A 17546-nucleotide genomic window follows, 5' to 3' on the forward strand; every position below is an offset into this window, starting at 1 on the left:
AACAGTTCTTTGGGGTGGGTACTGTTTTTATCCTCACCTTAAGGTCATATAACTAAAAGTGAAAGAACTTGGATTTCAGTACAGGCAGTTTGCTCCGGAGCCTGTGTGTTTTTTTTTTAATTAATTTATTTTTAATTGAAGGATAATTGCTTTACAGTATTGTTTTGGTTCTTGCCATACATCAACATGAATCAGCCATAGGTATAGTATGTTCCCTCCCTCTTGCAAGTCCCTCCCATCCCCTACCTCACCCCACCCCTCTAGGTTGTCACGGAGCCTGGGTTTGAGTTCTTTCAGTCATAAAACAGAGCTTGTGTTCTTAATTACCATATTTTTTCTAAAGTAGGATGTTGGCCATGTTATATTGCTGAAATCGAACTAAGAATAGAAACTTTGGCTTTGCTGGTGATAACTAATTTTGAAAAATAACAGTAGCTCCTTTTGCTTGGAATAACTTAAATTGCTTCAGTTACACATTAAAAAAAATTTTTTTTAATGTCACATGCTTCCAAAATGTAAGGTCAACCTGTAGTAGATTATTTTTTTACTTTTTAGGGTTCTGCCGCAATATGCCTTGGGTACCCAAATATCTACATGTACTCTTCTTCCTATAAGTAGAACTTACTTCCCGCTTTCTCAAGAGAAACAACCTAGAATTTTATTCAGTTATTATATCCAGCTGAAATTCTAAGCTCTCTGGGTGCTTTCACTTTCATTAGATCCCAGAGTGGCTTCTTGGTTTATGGTAGAGGAGAAGGAATAGAATAAAAGCAATAAAAGCCATTAGTTAGAAAATGGAATAATGAGAAGCACAAAATAGTCACTAGGCCATATTGATTGTAAAATCTTCCTGGGTAGCAGTGGCAGAGCCTCACGCCATGACAGTATAATAAGTTCCTTGATTCTGCTTTTGGGCTCTGCACTGTTCCCTGTGCCTTCTGGAGGGGCTCACCTTGTGGCCACATCTGAGGTGGGTATGGGTGAAGATGCCCTTTCTGGGAAATGCACAACTTTATAGCTCACTTCTTACTGATTAGCTTGGGTATTATTTTGGATACCTAAGAGACTTCTGCAGTCTAGGCACCCCCCTGCCCCCATACAGTTATTTTAAAAAGCTTAATTTTCTAGGCTTTTTGCTACTTTGAGCCAAAGGACATGCCTAGGCAGAATTTTTTAATGTGAAGACTGCCCTCTGTGCTTGGAACTTACCCCAGGGACTTCTAACCTTCTGGTGCCATGGAATCCCTTCAAAGTCTGGTGAAACCTGTAGACACTTCTCAGAATAAGGTCTCAAAATTCATAAAATAATATACTTAGGATTATAAAAGAAACCAATTAATTATATTAGCAAAATATTAACTTTATAACAGTAAGATGAATTAGCACATTAAATAAAAAATCTAATGGCAAATCTTAATACACTGTCATAAATTTAAAGTAGTGAATTTAAAAAGTTGAGATTCTGTAACATTTATCACATTATATGAATATATTAGTGATTTTTGTTGATGGCCGAGTCATGGGTACTGTTAATGCTACTGTGATTTGTTGTCTACTTTCCTAATTAAAGAAAGTGCTTAGTTTCAGTTACAAGTTAGTGGAAATAAAGGCTATATTTTCCCCCGTCCAAGTTCTTTCACCTCCTGAAGGAATGATGGCGCTGGTGAGGCCATTGAAGTGTAATAGTCTTGGGTAGAAAGTCAGCACCTCACAACATTGCTTTTGTGTGGCAAGACAACACTCTTCTCTATTGCTAAGGCTGCAGTTTTGCAGCCATCAGTCAGTTACTTCGGTTGGCTCTTTCAGAAGCAGTTTGTGTTTTTTTTTTCAACCATGTAGGACTTCAAATTGTAGGACTTTTATCTTGAACTGCAGGCCATGAGCAGAGAGTACCTCCCTAAGCAAATCTTCGTTTTCTCCATCTTTGCTTGCAACTCTATTTGAAGTTAATTTTTCTTTTAGGACTTTGTTTTAATTAACTAGAAGGAGGCAACACATGCCAGTATTCTCAGTTTTTCCTGTAGTAATTCTCTACTTGCTGTATAGCCTCAGTTGGCATATGATCTGTTTTCCAGTTACAGTAGGTGACAATTTGACCAAATCCTTTGTCACTTTAATAAGTGTTACCAACTTTCCATCCTGCAGTTTTAGAGTTCTTAATGTTTACCTCATCCTCTCCTCTAAGAGAGTGTCTTTTTTTTTTTTCCTATTTTATGTATGTATCATAATTTATTTCTACTGAATATCTAGGTTATTTTCAATTTTTACTATTATAAATATTTATTTATTTTAAATTTTGTTTTATTTTTTAACTTTACAACATTGTTTTGGTCTTATTTTAGGTCCTATTACTTGTATTGCCTCACTTCCGTGTCCCACATTCCATGTTTGTTAGTAGTTGCGTTCACCTGCTGGTAGAGTTCTTTTTATAGTACTTAAACACGTAAAACTTCCCTGGTAGCTCAGCGGTAAAGAATCCGCCTACAGTGCAGGAGATATGGGTTCGATTCCTCACTTGGCATTAAAGGAAATGGCAACGCACTCCAGTATTCTTGCCTGGAAAATACTATGCACAGAGAAGCCTGGCAGACTACAGTCCATGGGGTCGCAACAGTCAGGCATGACTTAGCGACTGAGCAACAGCAAACATATAAAAAGTCTGAAAGGTAGCAGTTCAGGACTAGGATGGCAGCTTCACAGTTGGTTCACCAAAAAATCAGGGACCCAGATCCCTTCTTTCTGCTCCATGCCTTCAGCATATGACTTCCATTTCCACAGATCACTTTATGGCCAAAGATGACTGTTGGCACACTAGCTGTTGTATCCACATTCAGGATAGGGCAAAAGGTGTAATAGTATCCAGAATAAAATTTGGGTTGTAGTCTTAAGGAAGAAGGCCACAACAGGTATTAGGTGGTAGTTAGTGGTCTCTGCCATCAACCTTGCTTCTGATTGCCTTGAGTGCTGAGATGCAGTAACAGGAATTATGTTTTAAAATGTTTAAGTATATATATGTATTTTGACCCCCTGAGATGCATGTGATCAGAATTACTACTGTGGTAATTACAAGGATTTCTTTTCAGTTCCCAGTTGCTCAGTTTTTCACATGATACCAAGTCTTAAGATAAAATGGCAAGTGCTAGGAATGGAGGGGGAACATTCAGGCATATCTAGGTCACAACATCATAACACTCATTACTCTTATTTTCCTTGATGTGTTCCTCTTAGGTCCATTTAGGAAAGCCAACAATATCTCTACCCATTTCCCACCTTTTCAATCCTATTGAAGTCTTGAACTTTTTCTTTGTAAGCTTTGGTTACTCCTCAGGTATTAGGGAAATTACAGAAGGAAGCCAAGCAACAGGCTGAAGTAGCTAAAATGCGAATTTGTGAGCATATCATTGGCAGTATGTCATTAAGTGAGGTCAGAACCCCTTTCTTCCTCCTGTGTCATGACTTACAGTGGAATTGTTAGATCTTGATACTCGTTACCTTTTCATTGTATGCAGAGAAAATTCCTCATGCAACTCCTTTTAAGCAATAGATACCATTATAGATTTAAGAACTTCAGACATAATTTCTTCATGCCTTGCTTTATCCTGCAAGTAACATTATCTTCTTACCTTTACTTCCGTCTCCCCATTTTTCTCTCCTCTTCTAGTAGAACTTTCTGTCTCTGTGTACTGCTACTTGTCAATCTGTGCTGAGTCACATTTTTTTCCAGTTCATAAAGGACTTCAGTCCTGTGGTTTTCCTTCCTCATACTGTTGAGTCCTCTTTTCTTTTACCTCTTCCTTTTAGCTTGAAAACATGTTTGATCTTGTTTGTTTGGGGAGGAGCATACTCACCTTCATTGGATAGTCACTGTTCTGATCATTTAAGCACCCTTTACCCACTGTGTTCATAGGCATTGCAGGAGCAGAAAAGAATTAGAAAGTTCCTTCTTCTAAGGAGCTCATGGCCTCACGAGAGAGTTAAAGATAATTTAATTCTGTGTAAGTTCTGTAATAGAAGTATTTATAATCTGTAGGGGTAAGATCTAGTTCAATTTAGGAGATGGAGAATGAGAAGAGTAGATTGACAAGACTTTCTGGAGGGGGAGGTGGAAAAGGAAGTGAGGCTAGAAAGCTTATGATGTAATTGTACATGTGAAAACAGCATGGTTGAGCCAAACTGAGGTTATAATTGCTCTAGGAATTTATCGAGAAGAATTAATAAAAGGTAAATGAAAGCTAATGTAGTTGAAAATGAGGCATTTAGAATTAGTATAATAGGAGAAGAGGAACCATTGAAAGTTTTGGGGCACAATGGCAGGAAAACATTGCTGACTTTTCTCTTGGAGTATATGCATGGACCCTGGAGGTGCTTAGCAGGGAGCAATCAGAGTCTACAAGGCCAGCTAGGAAGCTTTTGGAATGAGGTGAGGTAATGAGGGCCTGACATTTCTTAACCAGATTTCCATAACCAGATTCCTCAGAGCCTCTCATGCTGTTTTTAAATCTGCCACCATCTGTTCTCTTATTCAAGTGGACTTCTGTCATCACCATTCCATTGAGAGGTTTCTTTCTAAAGTTACTTGATGATCTGGCCAAATCTAATGGTCATTTTTTTGTCTTCTCAGTAGAGAACCACTGCAGCAACCAGCCTAAGCAGCAACAATGGAGACACTTTTTATCTCCCCACCAAGAATATGTAAAATTGAACAAACAGCAAAGAAAACAGAAACCCAGTTTTTCAGATTTTAAATTTAAGAGAGATTTTTATAGTCTACTTCAAATTAGAACTAGTAGACATAAGCACAACAATGGAATACTTTTTACTCATGATGTCTTTGACTAGGCACAAATTCTTTCCAGCCTATTTAGATCTTAACTTACTTCAAGTCTTAGCTAAAGTTCTTCTGTTTCTTAAGGCTGCAGCCCATGTTGTCTTCTACTTTTTTCTGAACTATTACAGAACCCATAGCTCTTTTTCAACTCTTTCTTGTATTTGACTTTCCTAATTGGAGTATAGGTTCCTAGAGGATAAAAATTTTATCTTAATTGCTGTGTGTATAAAATTTTACTCTAGAATAATCTTGTATACATGTGTAATCACAAATTCTTATTAAATGTTATAACAGTATTAAGTACCTGCTTACTATATGTTCATGTTTTATTACTGAGATTCTCATAAAGTCAGTGGCACTGGTGGAAGGAAACAGAAGTTAAAGATGATTTTCAATAGGAAGCATCCGCAATATCCGTTATATTCCAGTTTGCAATGTACTTTTACATTATCTTTGAAAATGTGTATGACTAGCTGCGTGGGGTATTTGAACAAAATAAAGCTATTTGGTAGAGACTTAATTGAGGCCAATACGATGACAGCCTGGTATAATAGCCAATGCTTGTAGAATAAAATGTGAATGATAATAGCAGCAACTATCAATACTGTTATCACCACCACCAAGAGCTAACATTTATTGCCTGTTTATTGTTTGCCAGTCACTGTACTTTATGTCAGCGAGAGGTAGATACTATTATTCTAATATTACAAGTAAGTATGGTAGAAAAACTGCTAGACTGGGCATCAGGAGCTCTGAGCTCTGGTTTTAGTTCTACTGTTAACTATTTGTATGAATTCGTTTTTCATCTTTAGATTGAAGCGATTGTTCTCTGATCTCTAGGGTACTTTGCCTACTCTTTGATATTCTGTGATCTCTAAATTATCTTGGCTCCTTATTCCACAAGTTTCTATAACTTATTTCATTCTGGAAACAGACGTTTCTGTCTGAGATTGTAGAACAGGAGGGTGAGGGTTTTTTTTTAGATCTCTGAAGGTGCTGTATAGAGGAATTTAAAGTTCAGGTTTCAGAGGAATGCATACTGTAGAGATGGGAAGGGAGAATGAAAAATGTAAAACTGTTAATCAGAATATAAGAAAAAGAATATCTGGTAATGCAGATAGAATCCTCATGGCTGTCTCTTGATTGCTTGATCTTGTTTACTTTATGGTTCATTAGTACCCTCCCTAGATACTCCTAGAGCAATATTATTAACTAACACTTATTGAGTGTTTCTTCCTAGTGTAAGTTACCCATTTAATTTTTAATTCTCAAAGTAGTATTTTAACCATAGGTATTATTATTGTTTCATTTCACAGATGTGATGGGGTTTAGAGATACTAACATTTTCATAGTCTCACAGATAGTAACTGGTAGATTATGTACTTGAATTCTGGTCTACTTGACTCTAGAATCTGTGTTCTTTATCAGTTCTACATTGCCTTCCAGAAGTTCAGATCCTAAGCACTAAGTGTAGATTGTTTTTTGCCTGTGGCCATTTGGATTGAAGGGTATATGTGGGATTTTCTTTGCCACAGTTTTTTTCTTTTTACTGAGATATTTTAAGTTTCCTGTTTTGTTTTCTTTTTTCCTTTATTTTCATATCAGTTGTAAGTCTTTCATGCCTCTCCACTTTGTTGTCAGGCTCACTTTTCCTGCTTCTTTGATCCCAGGATAGGAAAGTTTGTACCCCTTGTTGAGAGTTAGCCATGCTAGTGTGAAGTGTCAAGCTTTGTTTTCTTTTATCTTTCATTCTTAGGGCAGCTTCCTTCTCTCTCCAGAATATGTGTTAACCTGGCAGGTGTTGTTTTTTCTTTCTTTGAGTGGTAATGGTTTGAAATTTTTCGGCCTTGGAGAGAGCGAGATGACAGAATCCAGATTACTGGATGTTTTTGTAAGCCTGTCCTTGAGTTTTTAATGCTTCTTTTCCTGCTTTTCATTTATGTGACTTTATCTCTTATATCCTATACTCCCAGATAGATCTTAGTTTTTTAAAACTTGTTCTTTGACTTTTTTTTTTTAAACCTCATGGTGCTGCCTATTCTCCATTTCTGTATTTCATCTGTGTCCTTGAGTTTGCATTCCTCTTTTCGGTCAACTCCCCCAGCTAGCTTGTCTCCTTGCTATTCTTGTCTACCCTGCTTTACTCTTCCTACCTCCCACCTGCTCAGCTATACCTTTCCTCCATGTAAATTCCTGTGCCTATTTCTCAGTTACTTCTCTGACCTCTTGCCTACACTTTACTTTTGGTATTCTTTTGTATGATTTCCCTAAAATTTATGTAAAAGAAATGCCAGATATGTAGTCTTAAGTTTTAAAAGGGCCTGTGGTGTTGGTGAGTAAAGAGCTGGACTGCAGACAGATTTTTTTTTTTTTCACACTGTGATCCTATCTGTTCAAAGTGACAGATAGTCATTTTAAGAAAACTGACATAAAAATCACTTTGTATGTTTGCATTGTTCTGTCTCGTATAGTTTCAAACCAAATTTGTTGTTTTGGAGAGGAAGAAATTAAGAAAAAAAATTGGAAATGTAATCCCTTAAATATTTGGTTTGGTCATTAATATACTCAATCTTTTTCCTCCAGATTTAACTCAGGCTTTCCCTCACTTTGGAACTCCTAGAATTGTGAATATTGGATATTTTGAGAAGCAGGGGTTCTTTCCTTGATATTGACTAAGGAGTCTATTTACCTTCAGGATGACATCTGAACTGGAGAGCAGCCTAACATCTATGGACTGGTTACCACAGCTCACCATGAGAGCAGCCATCCAAAAATCTGATGCTGCACAAAATGCACATGGAACCGGAATTTCCAAGAAGAACGCACTCCTTGACCCAAATACAACCCTGGACCAGGAAGAAGTCCAACAGCACAAAGATGGGAAACCTCCATACAGCTATGCCAGCCTCATTACATTTGCAATCAATAGCTCACCCAAAAAGAAAATGACTCTGAGTGAGATTTACCAGTGGATTTGTGATAACTTCCCATATTATAGAGAGGCTGGCAGTGGTTGGAAGGTAAGGATTTTATTTAAGTTTTTATTTTTATACTGTGAACAAGAACAATATTGGCTTCTACTGAAGGTAAAGCTTTGTGGAGGTTTATGTAATTAGAGGTGAAATTCTGATTACTAGTCATTTTTAGGATGTAAAAGAAATGTTTTTAGTTTGATGAATAACTATTTTTGGTAGAATATTAATTTGTTAGAACTTTATTGTAAGAGGACTGACATAGCATGAAGTGGGAGTAGAGATAAAGTAGCATTCACTGGAAAACCGTACCCACAGTTCAGGTAAGTTGAGAGTCTAAGGTTCAAAAAAACCAACATAGTATTGCAGCTAGTATTGTTTTCATGACCCAAGATTTTAAAAAAACCTTTATTTTGAAAGAATTCTAGATTTACAGAAGAGTTACATAAGTAGTACAAAGCATTCCTGTATATCCTTCAGCCAGTTCCTCCATGGTAACGCCTTATATAACCAACCATTAACAAAACTAAGAAATTAATACTTTTGACTGTAGCAGTACTGTTAGCTTCTAAGTACATTACAGACTTTATTCAGATTTCACCAGTTTTTCCACTAATGTCTTTTTATGTTCCAGGATTCATTTCAGGATCTAATCTAGGATCCCACATTGCATTTTGTTGTCATTGTCATGTCTCCTTAGGCTTCTTTAATCTGTAACTGTTCCTCATCTTTTTTTGCCTATAATGATCTTGACACTTTTGAAGAATACTTGACACTTTTGAAAAGTACTTGTCTGGTATTTTGTAGAATGTTCCTCGGTTTGGATATGTCTTATATTTTCTTGATTAGATTGAGGGTAGTGCATTTTGGGGAGGGATAATACAGAAGTGATGTGTCCTTTTCTGTATATCAGTCGTATCGGGATATCTTGATGTCAGTATATCTTATTACTGATAATGTTGACCTTGGTTCTTTGGTTAAATGGTGTCTGTCAGGTTTCTCCACTACGAAGTTACTATTTATGACTTTGTAAATTATGAAGTGTTTTGGGGGAGATACTTTGGCATGCAAGTACCCTATTTTTTCCCTAAAACTTTATTCATTTCAGCTTTCATTGGTAGATCATTACAGCAGTTTTTGTTTTCTAGCTGTGATTTTCTCTTTTCTTTTATTCCTTCCATATTAATTGGGATTCTTCTGTAAAAAAAAACTTATCCCTACTTCCCCTTTTATTTATTTATTCATTCATTCAATCATTATTTGTAACAGTTGGCATTCATAGATATTTATTTTTTGTATTGCTGTTATTTGTTCTTCAAATTGGTGCTGCTTTTGCCATTGGGAGCTCTTAACAAGTTGGCTCCTGTAACCGTTGATATATGGTTCAGTTCTTTTGTTTACTTCTTAACTTTGTGACTCCACAAGATGTTCCAGGCTCATCTTATACCTTTCCTGCCCAGCCCTAGAATCAGCTACCTTTTTAAGAAGTCCTACTTCCTCACCTAAGCTTTTTCAGGAACCTTCAGGTTACCTAACTTACGTTATACAACGGATAATTCAACTTTCTTTTGTATCTACGCATGTTGCATTCATATTCTTATGTAGGAGTTATCCGGTTGTGTGCTTTGTGGAGGTGTGTGTATTTGTTTATGTGCATGTGGAAGAAGGGGGTTTACAGAGGTGCCATCAGCTGGTAGTTAAACTTGTTTCTCTTAATCTTTCCTGTCTTAACATCTTTGTCTTTTTTGTTTGAATGTATTTATTAAAGGCATTTACTAAATTACTGTGTACCAGTGATGTGCTCTGTACTGTGCCAGATAACCAAGTGCCTTATGGGAAGGGATTTTTTTTTTAAATCTCTTCCTCTATTCCATGCCCCAGCATAGTACTTCTGTTTGCGGCTGCTGCTGCTGCTAAGTCACTTCAGTCGTGTCCGACTCTGTGTGACACCATAGACGGCAGCCCACCAGGCTCCCCCGTCCCTGGGATTCTCCAGGCAAGAACACTGGAATGGGTTGCCATTTCCTTCTCCAGTGCATGAATGTGAAAAGTGAAAGTAAAGTCGCTCAGTTGTGTCCGACCCTCAGTGACCCCATGGACTGCAGCCTTCCAGGCTCCTCCGTCCATGGGATTTTCCAGGCAAGAGTACTGGAGTGGGGTGCCATTGCCTTCTTCCGTACTTCCATTGAGTAAGCCTTAATAAATGCAGTTTGAATGAAAGCCAGCATCCTGGTTCCAGCTTTCTTTCCTAGTTTTATTTTTTGTTAGTTCCCTCTCATATACTCTTTCTTCTTCTATCTAGTCCCACCTATTAGTTTTCCTAGATAAAGATATTTTGATTTCTTGCTTTTTTCTCTTACTTGTCCTTAGACTTTCTTCCCTTTTTTCTGTTAGCTTTATTCTGTTTATTCTTTAAGCTCATATGTAACCTCTTTTCTCCATGTAGAATTCATCTTTTGTGTTTCTATATGTTTTATTAATAACTCTATTACCAGGTGGCACCAGTGGCAAAGAACCCGCCTGCCAATGCATGAGATACAAGAGATGTGGGTTCGATCTCTGGGTTGGGAAGATCCCCTGAAAGAGGAAATGGCAACCCACTCCAGTATTCTTGCTTGGAAGAGAATGAATCCCATGGACAGAGGAGCCTTGCGGGCTGCAGTCCGTGGGGTCACAAAGAGCTGGACACGACTAAGAGACTTAGCACACAACACTATTATAGAACTTAGAGTTTTTTGTTCAGAGATCTTATTTCATCTGAGTCCACCTGTGAGTGCCAGATTCCGTCTGTTGTATTTCTGGCTGCTGGCCAGACCAAGTTATGGTCTGAAACTGGTTTAGAAATAGTGATATTTCACCTGGAAGATACATAGTTTGAATGTAATGAAGGAGAAAAATGGGAATAGGTGGAGAAACGATGCTGCTTTTTAGAACTAAAAGATATGCCGAGGAGATTATCTGGTTCAGTTTGTTATATTAGGAAGCCCTTTAATATTTCCAGGGATTGCTATTTCATAATTATTCTTTTTTAAAAAGTTTTCTTCCATCCAATTTTAGGAGCCTAGAACTTGCCATAATTACTTTTAAGTTTTATTTTTGTAAACATAGAAATGTAATATTTTGAACATTTGAAATGGAGATAAATGGAAAGTGATTTATCTTCTCCTTTGCCAAGGTCTTATCTCTCTTTTCATGTTTAAAAGTTCCCATTCATGGTCTTTAGATTTGTTTAACATTGCTTGTGCAATTTTCTGTTTACCATTTCTTCTTCAGGTATGGAGGAGATGGGTTAGGGAAGGTCATGTAGAATTTGTGAAATTAGCTTGTGTTACATGAAATGAGAGTTGAATAAAGATCCTAAAGCAGTTGTCATCCATCTTGCCAGAAACATAGAGACAGTTAAAGTTACCCAAAGGAGAAAATGTTGCTGTGCTTGCTTAAAAGATTCAAATAGAATTTTAATATTTAGGTGAAGTGAAAGTCGCTTAGTCGTGTCTGACTCTGCGACCCCATGGGCTATATAGTCCCTGGAATTGTCCAGGCCAGAATTCTGGAGTGGGTAGCCTTTCCCTTCTCCAGGGGATCTTCCCAACCCAGGGATCAAACCCAGGTCTCCCACATTGCAGGCGGATTCTTTAGCAGCTGAGCCACAAGGGAAGCCCAATATTTAGGTGAACTCCCTTTCATTTTGTGCCAAGGCATTAAAGGGAGATTACATATTAAAAACAATCCTTTGAATAATCCATGACAGTTCAAAAAACTATATAAGTTTCTATAATTGAATGATTTTATAATCTGAACTAGAAGCAAAGGAATTTAGATTTTTGTGCTATCCACCTTACTGAAGAAAGGTAACCTGTTATTGGAATTTAAGGTAGTAAAAAGAAAAATATGAAAGAGTGGTATTGGTATGTGGGGTATATTCTACTTTTCTGAGTGAAGGAAAAATAAATAAGAGTATATTATGTATTTGCTTATTGTAAAAAGAAATTTAGGAGTAATAAACTAGAAATACAGTAAATGTAGTTATCTATAGGTATGTATAGAACTGAGGTAGAAGAGAGAACGGAATGAGATTGTGAGTGTACCTTTTTATATAGTTTTGAGTTTTAAAACATCTTAAGTGTTTCACACATTCAAAAACTATATGTAAGGAAATAAAAAAAGGTTTAAAAAAGAAAATCTTAAAACTGAATATAAGTAGTAGTAGTTGTAACTCAGCTAGTAAATAATCTGCCTGCAATGCAGCAGACCATGGTTCTATATCTGGGTCGGGAAGATACGCTGGTGAAAAGATAGGTTACCCACTCCAGTATTCTTGGGTTTCCCTGGTGGCTCAGACCATAAAGAATCTGCTTGCAGTTCGGGAGACCTGGGTTCGATCGCTGGGTTGGGAAGATCCCCTGGAGGAGAGCTTGGCAATGCACTCTAGTATTCTTGCCTAAAGATCCCCATGGACAGACGAGCCTGGCAGGCTACAGTCCATGGGATTGCAAAGAGTCAGACACGACTGAGTGACTAAGCACACAGCACATACACACAGTTGTTGTTCAGGCGGTCTTCTGGATTCTCTCTAGACTGAGATGTTGGGTTATTTTCTTAAAATCCATTGTTCCTAGACTTTTGTGGTCATCTCTTCTTGATCCTTGACCTTGATTATTGTGTGGTTTTTGTTGTTGTTCAGTTGCTCACTTGTCGTTCAACTCTGCAGTCCCATGGACTGCAGCACGCCAGGCTTCCCTCTCCTTCCCTGTCTCCTGAAGTTTGCTCAGACTCATCTGTTGAGTTGATGATGCTGTCCAACCATCTCATCCTCTGTCACTTCCTTCTCCTCCTGCCCTCAGTGTTTTCCAGCATCAGGGTCTTTTCTGATGAGTCAGCTCTTTGCATCAGGTGGCCAAAACACTGGAACTTCTGCTTCAGTATCAGTCCTTCCAATGAATATTCAGGGTCAATGTCCTTTAGAATTGAGTGGTTTGATCTCCTTGCAGTCCAAGGGACTCTAAAGAGTCTCCTCCAGTTCTCCTTTTAATCCACAGTTCAAAAGCATCAATTCTTCAGTGCCCAACTTTCTTTACAGTCCAACTCTCATATCCATACATGACTACTGGAAAAACCATAACTCTGACTAGATGGACCCATTTGTCAGCAAAGTAATGTCTCTGCTTTTTAATATGCTGTCTAGGTTGGTCATAGCTTTTCTTCCAAGGAGCAAGCGTCTTTTAATTTTATGGCTGCAGTCACCATCTGCAGTGATTTGGGAGCCCAAGAAAATAAAGTCTGTCACTGTTTCTATTGTTTCCCCATCTATTTGCCATAAAATGATGGAACCGGATGCCATGATCTTAGTTTTTTGAATGTTGACTTTTAAGCCAGCTTTTTCACTCTCCTCTTTCACTTTCATCAAGAGACCCTTCAATTCCTCTTTGCTTTCTGCCTTAAGGGGGTGTCATCTGCCTAACTGAGGTTATTGATATTTCTCCTGGCAATCTTGATTCCAGCTTGTGCTTCATCCAGCCTGGCATTTCTCATACAGTACCCTGCATATAAGTCAGATAAGTAGGGTGACAATAGACACCTTTCTCCTTTGTGACAGGATGGCAGTATACATACTCCTTTTTCAACTTGGAACCAGTCAATTGGAAGTGATCAAACAGGAGATGGCAAGATGTGAACATTGATGTTTTAGGAATCAGCGAACTAAAATGGACAGGAACGGGCAAATTTAATTCAGGTGACCATTGTATCTACTACTGTGGGCAAGAATCCCTTAGAAGAAATGGAGTAGCCCTCATAGTCAACAAAAGAGTCTGAAATGCAGTACTTGGGTGCAATCTCAAAAATGACAGAATGATCTCTGTTCATTTCCAAGGCAAACCATTCAGTATCACAGTATTCCAAGTCTCTGCCCAACCACTAATGCTGAAGAACTTGAAGCTGAATGGTTCTGAAGACCTACAGGACCTTCTAGAACTAACACCCCCAAAAGATGTCCTTTTCATTATAGGGGACTGGAATGCAAAAGTAGGAAGTCAAGAAACACCTGGAGTAACAGGCAAGTTTGCCCTTGGAGCACAAAGTGAAACAGGGCAAAGGCTAATAGAGTTTTGCCAAGAGAACGCACTGGTCATAGCACACACCCTCTTCCAACAACACAAGAGAAGACTCGACACATGAACATCACCAGATGGTCAATACTGAAATCAGATTGATTATAATCTTTGCAGCTGAAGATGGAGAAGCTCTATACAGTCAACGGAAACAAGATTGGGAGCTGACTGTGGCTCAGATCATGAACTCCTTATTGGAAAATTCAGACTTAAATGAAGAAAGTAGAGAAAACCACTAGCCCATTCACGTACAACCTAAATTAAATCTCTTACGATTATACAGTGGAATTGACAAACAGATTCAAGGGATTAGATCTGATGGACAGAGAGCCTTAAGAACTATGGACAGAGGTTAATGACATTGTACAGGAGGCAGTGATCAAGACCATCCCCATGAAAAAGAAGTGCAAAAAGGCAAAATGGTTGTCTGAGGACGTCTTACAAATAGTTGAGAAAAGAAGAGAAGATAAAGGCAAAGGAGAAAAGGAAAGATACAAGCACCTAAATGCAGAATTCCAAAGAATAGCAAGGAGAGATAAGAAAGCCTTCCTCAGTAATCAGTGTGCGTCGTAGGATAGAACAAATGACTACAGATATTCATATTTTGGGAGTCCCAGCTCTCTCAGTGGGAGAAGAGAAATATATGTGGGAACATGGTGATTGATGGAATTAGAGATGCCAGATTAAACTCAAGTTGAAAATAAAAATCAGTAAGAGTGCTTTTAAAATTCAGATTTCTGGGTCACAAGTCCAGAGATTTTAAATTAGTCATCTTAGAGCCTAGTAATTTGCATTAATATTCATCTCAACTGATTCTAGGGTAAGTAGGCTGTACTTTTGAGAAGCTGCTTTTGAAGATGTGGTTTTCAAGGCCAAGCAGTTTGCCTTTAACAGTTATTTTAGTTCAATTCAGTCGCTCAGTTGTGTCCGACTCTTTGCAGCCCCATGGACTGCAGCATGCCAGGCTTCTCTGTCCGTTACCAACTCCTGGAGGATGATGCCATCCAACCATCTCATCTTCTGTCATCCCCTTCTCCCTTCAGTCTTTCTGAGCATCAGGGTCTTTTCCAATGAGTCGGCTCTTCACATCAGGTGGCCTAAGTATTAGAGCTTCAGTTTCAGCATCAGTCCTTCCAGTGAATATTCCGGTTTGATTTTCTTTAGGGTTGACTGGTTTGATCTCCTTGCTGTCCAAAGGACTCTAAAGAGTCTTCTCCAGCACTCCAGTTAAACAGCATCAATTCTTAAGTGCTCAGGTTTCTGTGGTCTAACTCTCACATCCATACATGACTACTGGAAAAAAAAATCCATCAGTTATTTAACCTGGGCCATTTTTCTCCACCTTTAACTTGGCCATCCTAATTATGTCTACCTCTACTCTTTGAGCTTTTTTCCTTAGGGTTGTTAGATGTAGTGTGTCTCCAGGTTGTGAGGTCTGAAGTAAATATCTTTTCTCTATTGTGTACTGTAAATACATGTCATGGCTCTCATAGCTCTCTGGGTGTTTTTATTTTCTGAATATGCTCTTGGTATTTTTTCCAGAAGATTCATGATTACCATATGAAAAGCATTATATTCCATTTTCTGAATTGGTAGAAAAGATCCTTACTTAGGAGCAAGAGCATTAAACAATCATTGTGTAATGTGAAATGTACATTTTGCCTGACCTAATCATCTATGAAAGTCAGAAAAGATTTCCTTAAGGAACTAACATTTAAACTAAGAATGAATTGGAGATTGAGTAGACTCAGGTGAAGGGAGTGAAGAAAGGCTGGAGGCCGTAACTTTTGCAGGAGATGGAAAGCCTACAGGTGAGAGAGAACATTGGAGAGGATGAGGGTAGAGTACAGATAGTATAGACTTATAGATAGCAGGGTAGGGAGAGGTCATGAAGATGCTTGTGGAGGCTTTAGGATTTTAGATTTTATCCTAAGTGCAATGAGAATTTACTGAAAGATTTTAATTGAAGTGGTAAAATCAGATTTGCCTTGTGAGGAGGTAACTGTCTGCTGGGTGGAGAATACTGGAGAGGGGTAAAGAGAGGACTGCAAGGAGATCCAACCAGTCCATTCTGAAGGAGATCAGCCCTGGGATTTCTTTGGAGGGAATGATGCTAAAGCTGAAGCTCCAGTACTTTGGCCACCTCATGTGAAGAGTTAACTCATTAGAAAAGACTCTGATGCTGGGAGGGATTGGGGGCAGGAGGAAAAGGGGACGACAGAGGATGAGATGGCTGGGTGGCATCACTGACTCGATGGATGTGAGTCTGAGTGAACTCTGGGAGTTGGTGATGGACAGGGAGGCCTGGCGTGCTGTGATTCATGGGGTCACAAAGAGTCGGACACGACTGAGTGACTGAACTGAACTGAACTGAAAGAGAGGAACGAAGCTATTGTACTAGTTTTTGGTGTGACTGGTGTCCTAGACTGAGATGGTAACAGAAGAGATGGAATAAAGAAGGTAAATTGAAGGCAGACTTAGAAAATTTGGTGACAGATTTGTTTTAGATGGTAAGGAGGAGGGAGGATTTAAGGAGGCTTGACAGGTGTCTGATTGGAGCAGTTATATGAATAAGCAGAGAAGAGGAAACTAAAAGAAGACCACATTGGAAATAAAGATTGAGTTTAGTTTTAAACATGTTGGGTTGGAGTTTCTGGCGATGTCTAGTAGATTGTTGAAAATTTATGTTAATTTAGGAAAAAGGTCTGTAACAGATGGTTATTGAAGCCATGGCTGTGGATGAGATTGCCTACACAGCAAATGCAGAAATGAAAAAAGAACAGTGGCAGAATCTGGAAGATTTCCGGCTTTTAAGCTTTTTATAGAGGCGGAAGACCCAAGTAGAGATTTGTTCTTCCAAAGCCATTTAGAAAAGATGACCATTTTGATTTCATCCTGATTTTTTTTTTCCATCTTGAAGTTTTTAGATGGGTAGTTTTTCTGATTAGTTCTTTCTTTCCTTTGTCTTCTTTTGGATTTGGACTGAGTACTTTTTGTGATTTCATTTTATCTTCACTATTATTTTATTAGTTATATCTCTTCCTAAATTTTGTTTTGGTAAGTAATTATTCTAGAATTTACCACCCATATCTTTAACTTACCACACTCTACCTTCATTATACTATTTTCTGTATGGAGTGAGAACTTTATAAACCTTATACAGTTGATCCTTGAATAGCCCAGGCAGTGCAGTCTGACTCCTCCACAATCGAATGTATAATTTTACAGTTGATTCTCCATATCTGTGGTTCCACGTCTGCACATTCAACCAACCTTGGATTGTATAGTACTGTAGCGTATTGTGGTGGTGGTTTAGTCACCAAGACATGTCTAACTCTTGCAACTCCATAATTGTGGCTCGCCAGGCTCCTCTGTCCATGTATTTCTCAGGCAAGAATACTCAAGTGGATTGCCATTTTCTTCTTCAGGGGATCTTTCTGACCCAGGGATCAAACCCATGTCTCCTGCATTGCAGGCGGATTCTTTACTGCTGAGCCACCAGGAAAGCCCACTATAGTATGTATTTATTGGAAAAAAGTATGTTTAGTGGACCGGTATAATTCAAACCCATATTGTTCAAGGGTCTGCTGTATTTCTGATTCCCCTGAGCCAGCCTTTATGTTGTTATCATGTTTT

At 38.4% G+C, this 17546-nt stretch overlaps 1 protein-coding gene across 5 annotated transcripts in view; it reads left to right on the plus strand.

Annotated features, from left to right (window-relative positions):
• The window catches only part of FOXJ3 (forkhead box J3), a 136195-nt gene that overhangs the window by 39342 nt on the left and 79307 nt on the right, over positions 1-17546 (plus strand). For 4 of the 5 annotated variants that reach the window (XM_055586198.1, XM_055586197.1, XM_055586201.1 and 1 more), the window contains exon 3: positions 7524-7848. In XM_055586198.1, the coding sequence (XP_055442173.1) occupies positions 7524-7848 (325 nt within the window). Of the gene's footprint in view, positions 1-7411; positions 7849-17546 lie in introns of all 5 variants that reach the window. The other variant, XM_055586200.1, reaches the window with a different exon arrangement.

This window comes from Bubalus kerabau, chromosome 6 (genome assembly GCF_029407905.1).
Source record: "Bubalus kerabau isolate K-KA32 ecotype Philippines breed swamp buffalo chromosome 6, PCC_UOA_SB_1v2, whole genome shotgun sequence".
Taxonomy (NCBI): domain Eukaryota; kingdom Metazoa; phylum Chordata; class Mammalia; order Artiodactyla; family Bovidae; genus Bubalus; species Bubalus kerabau.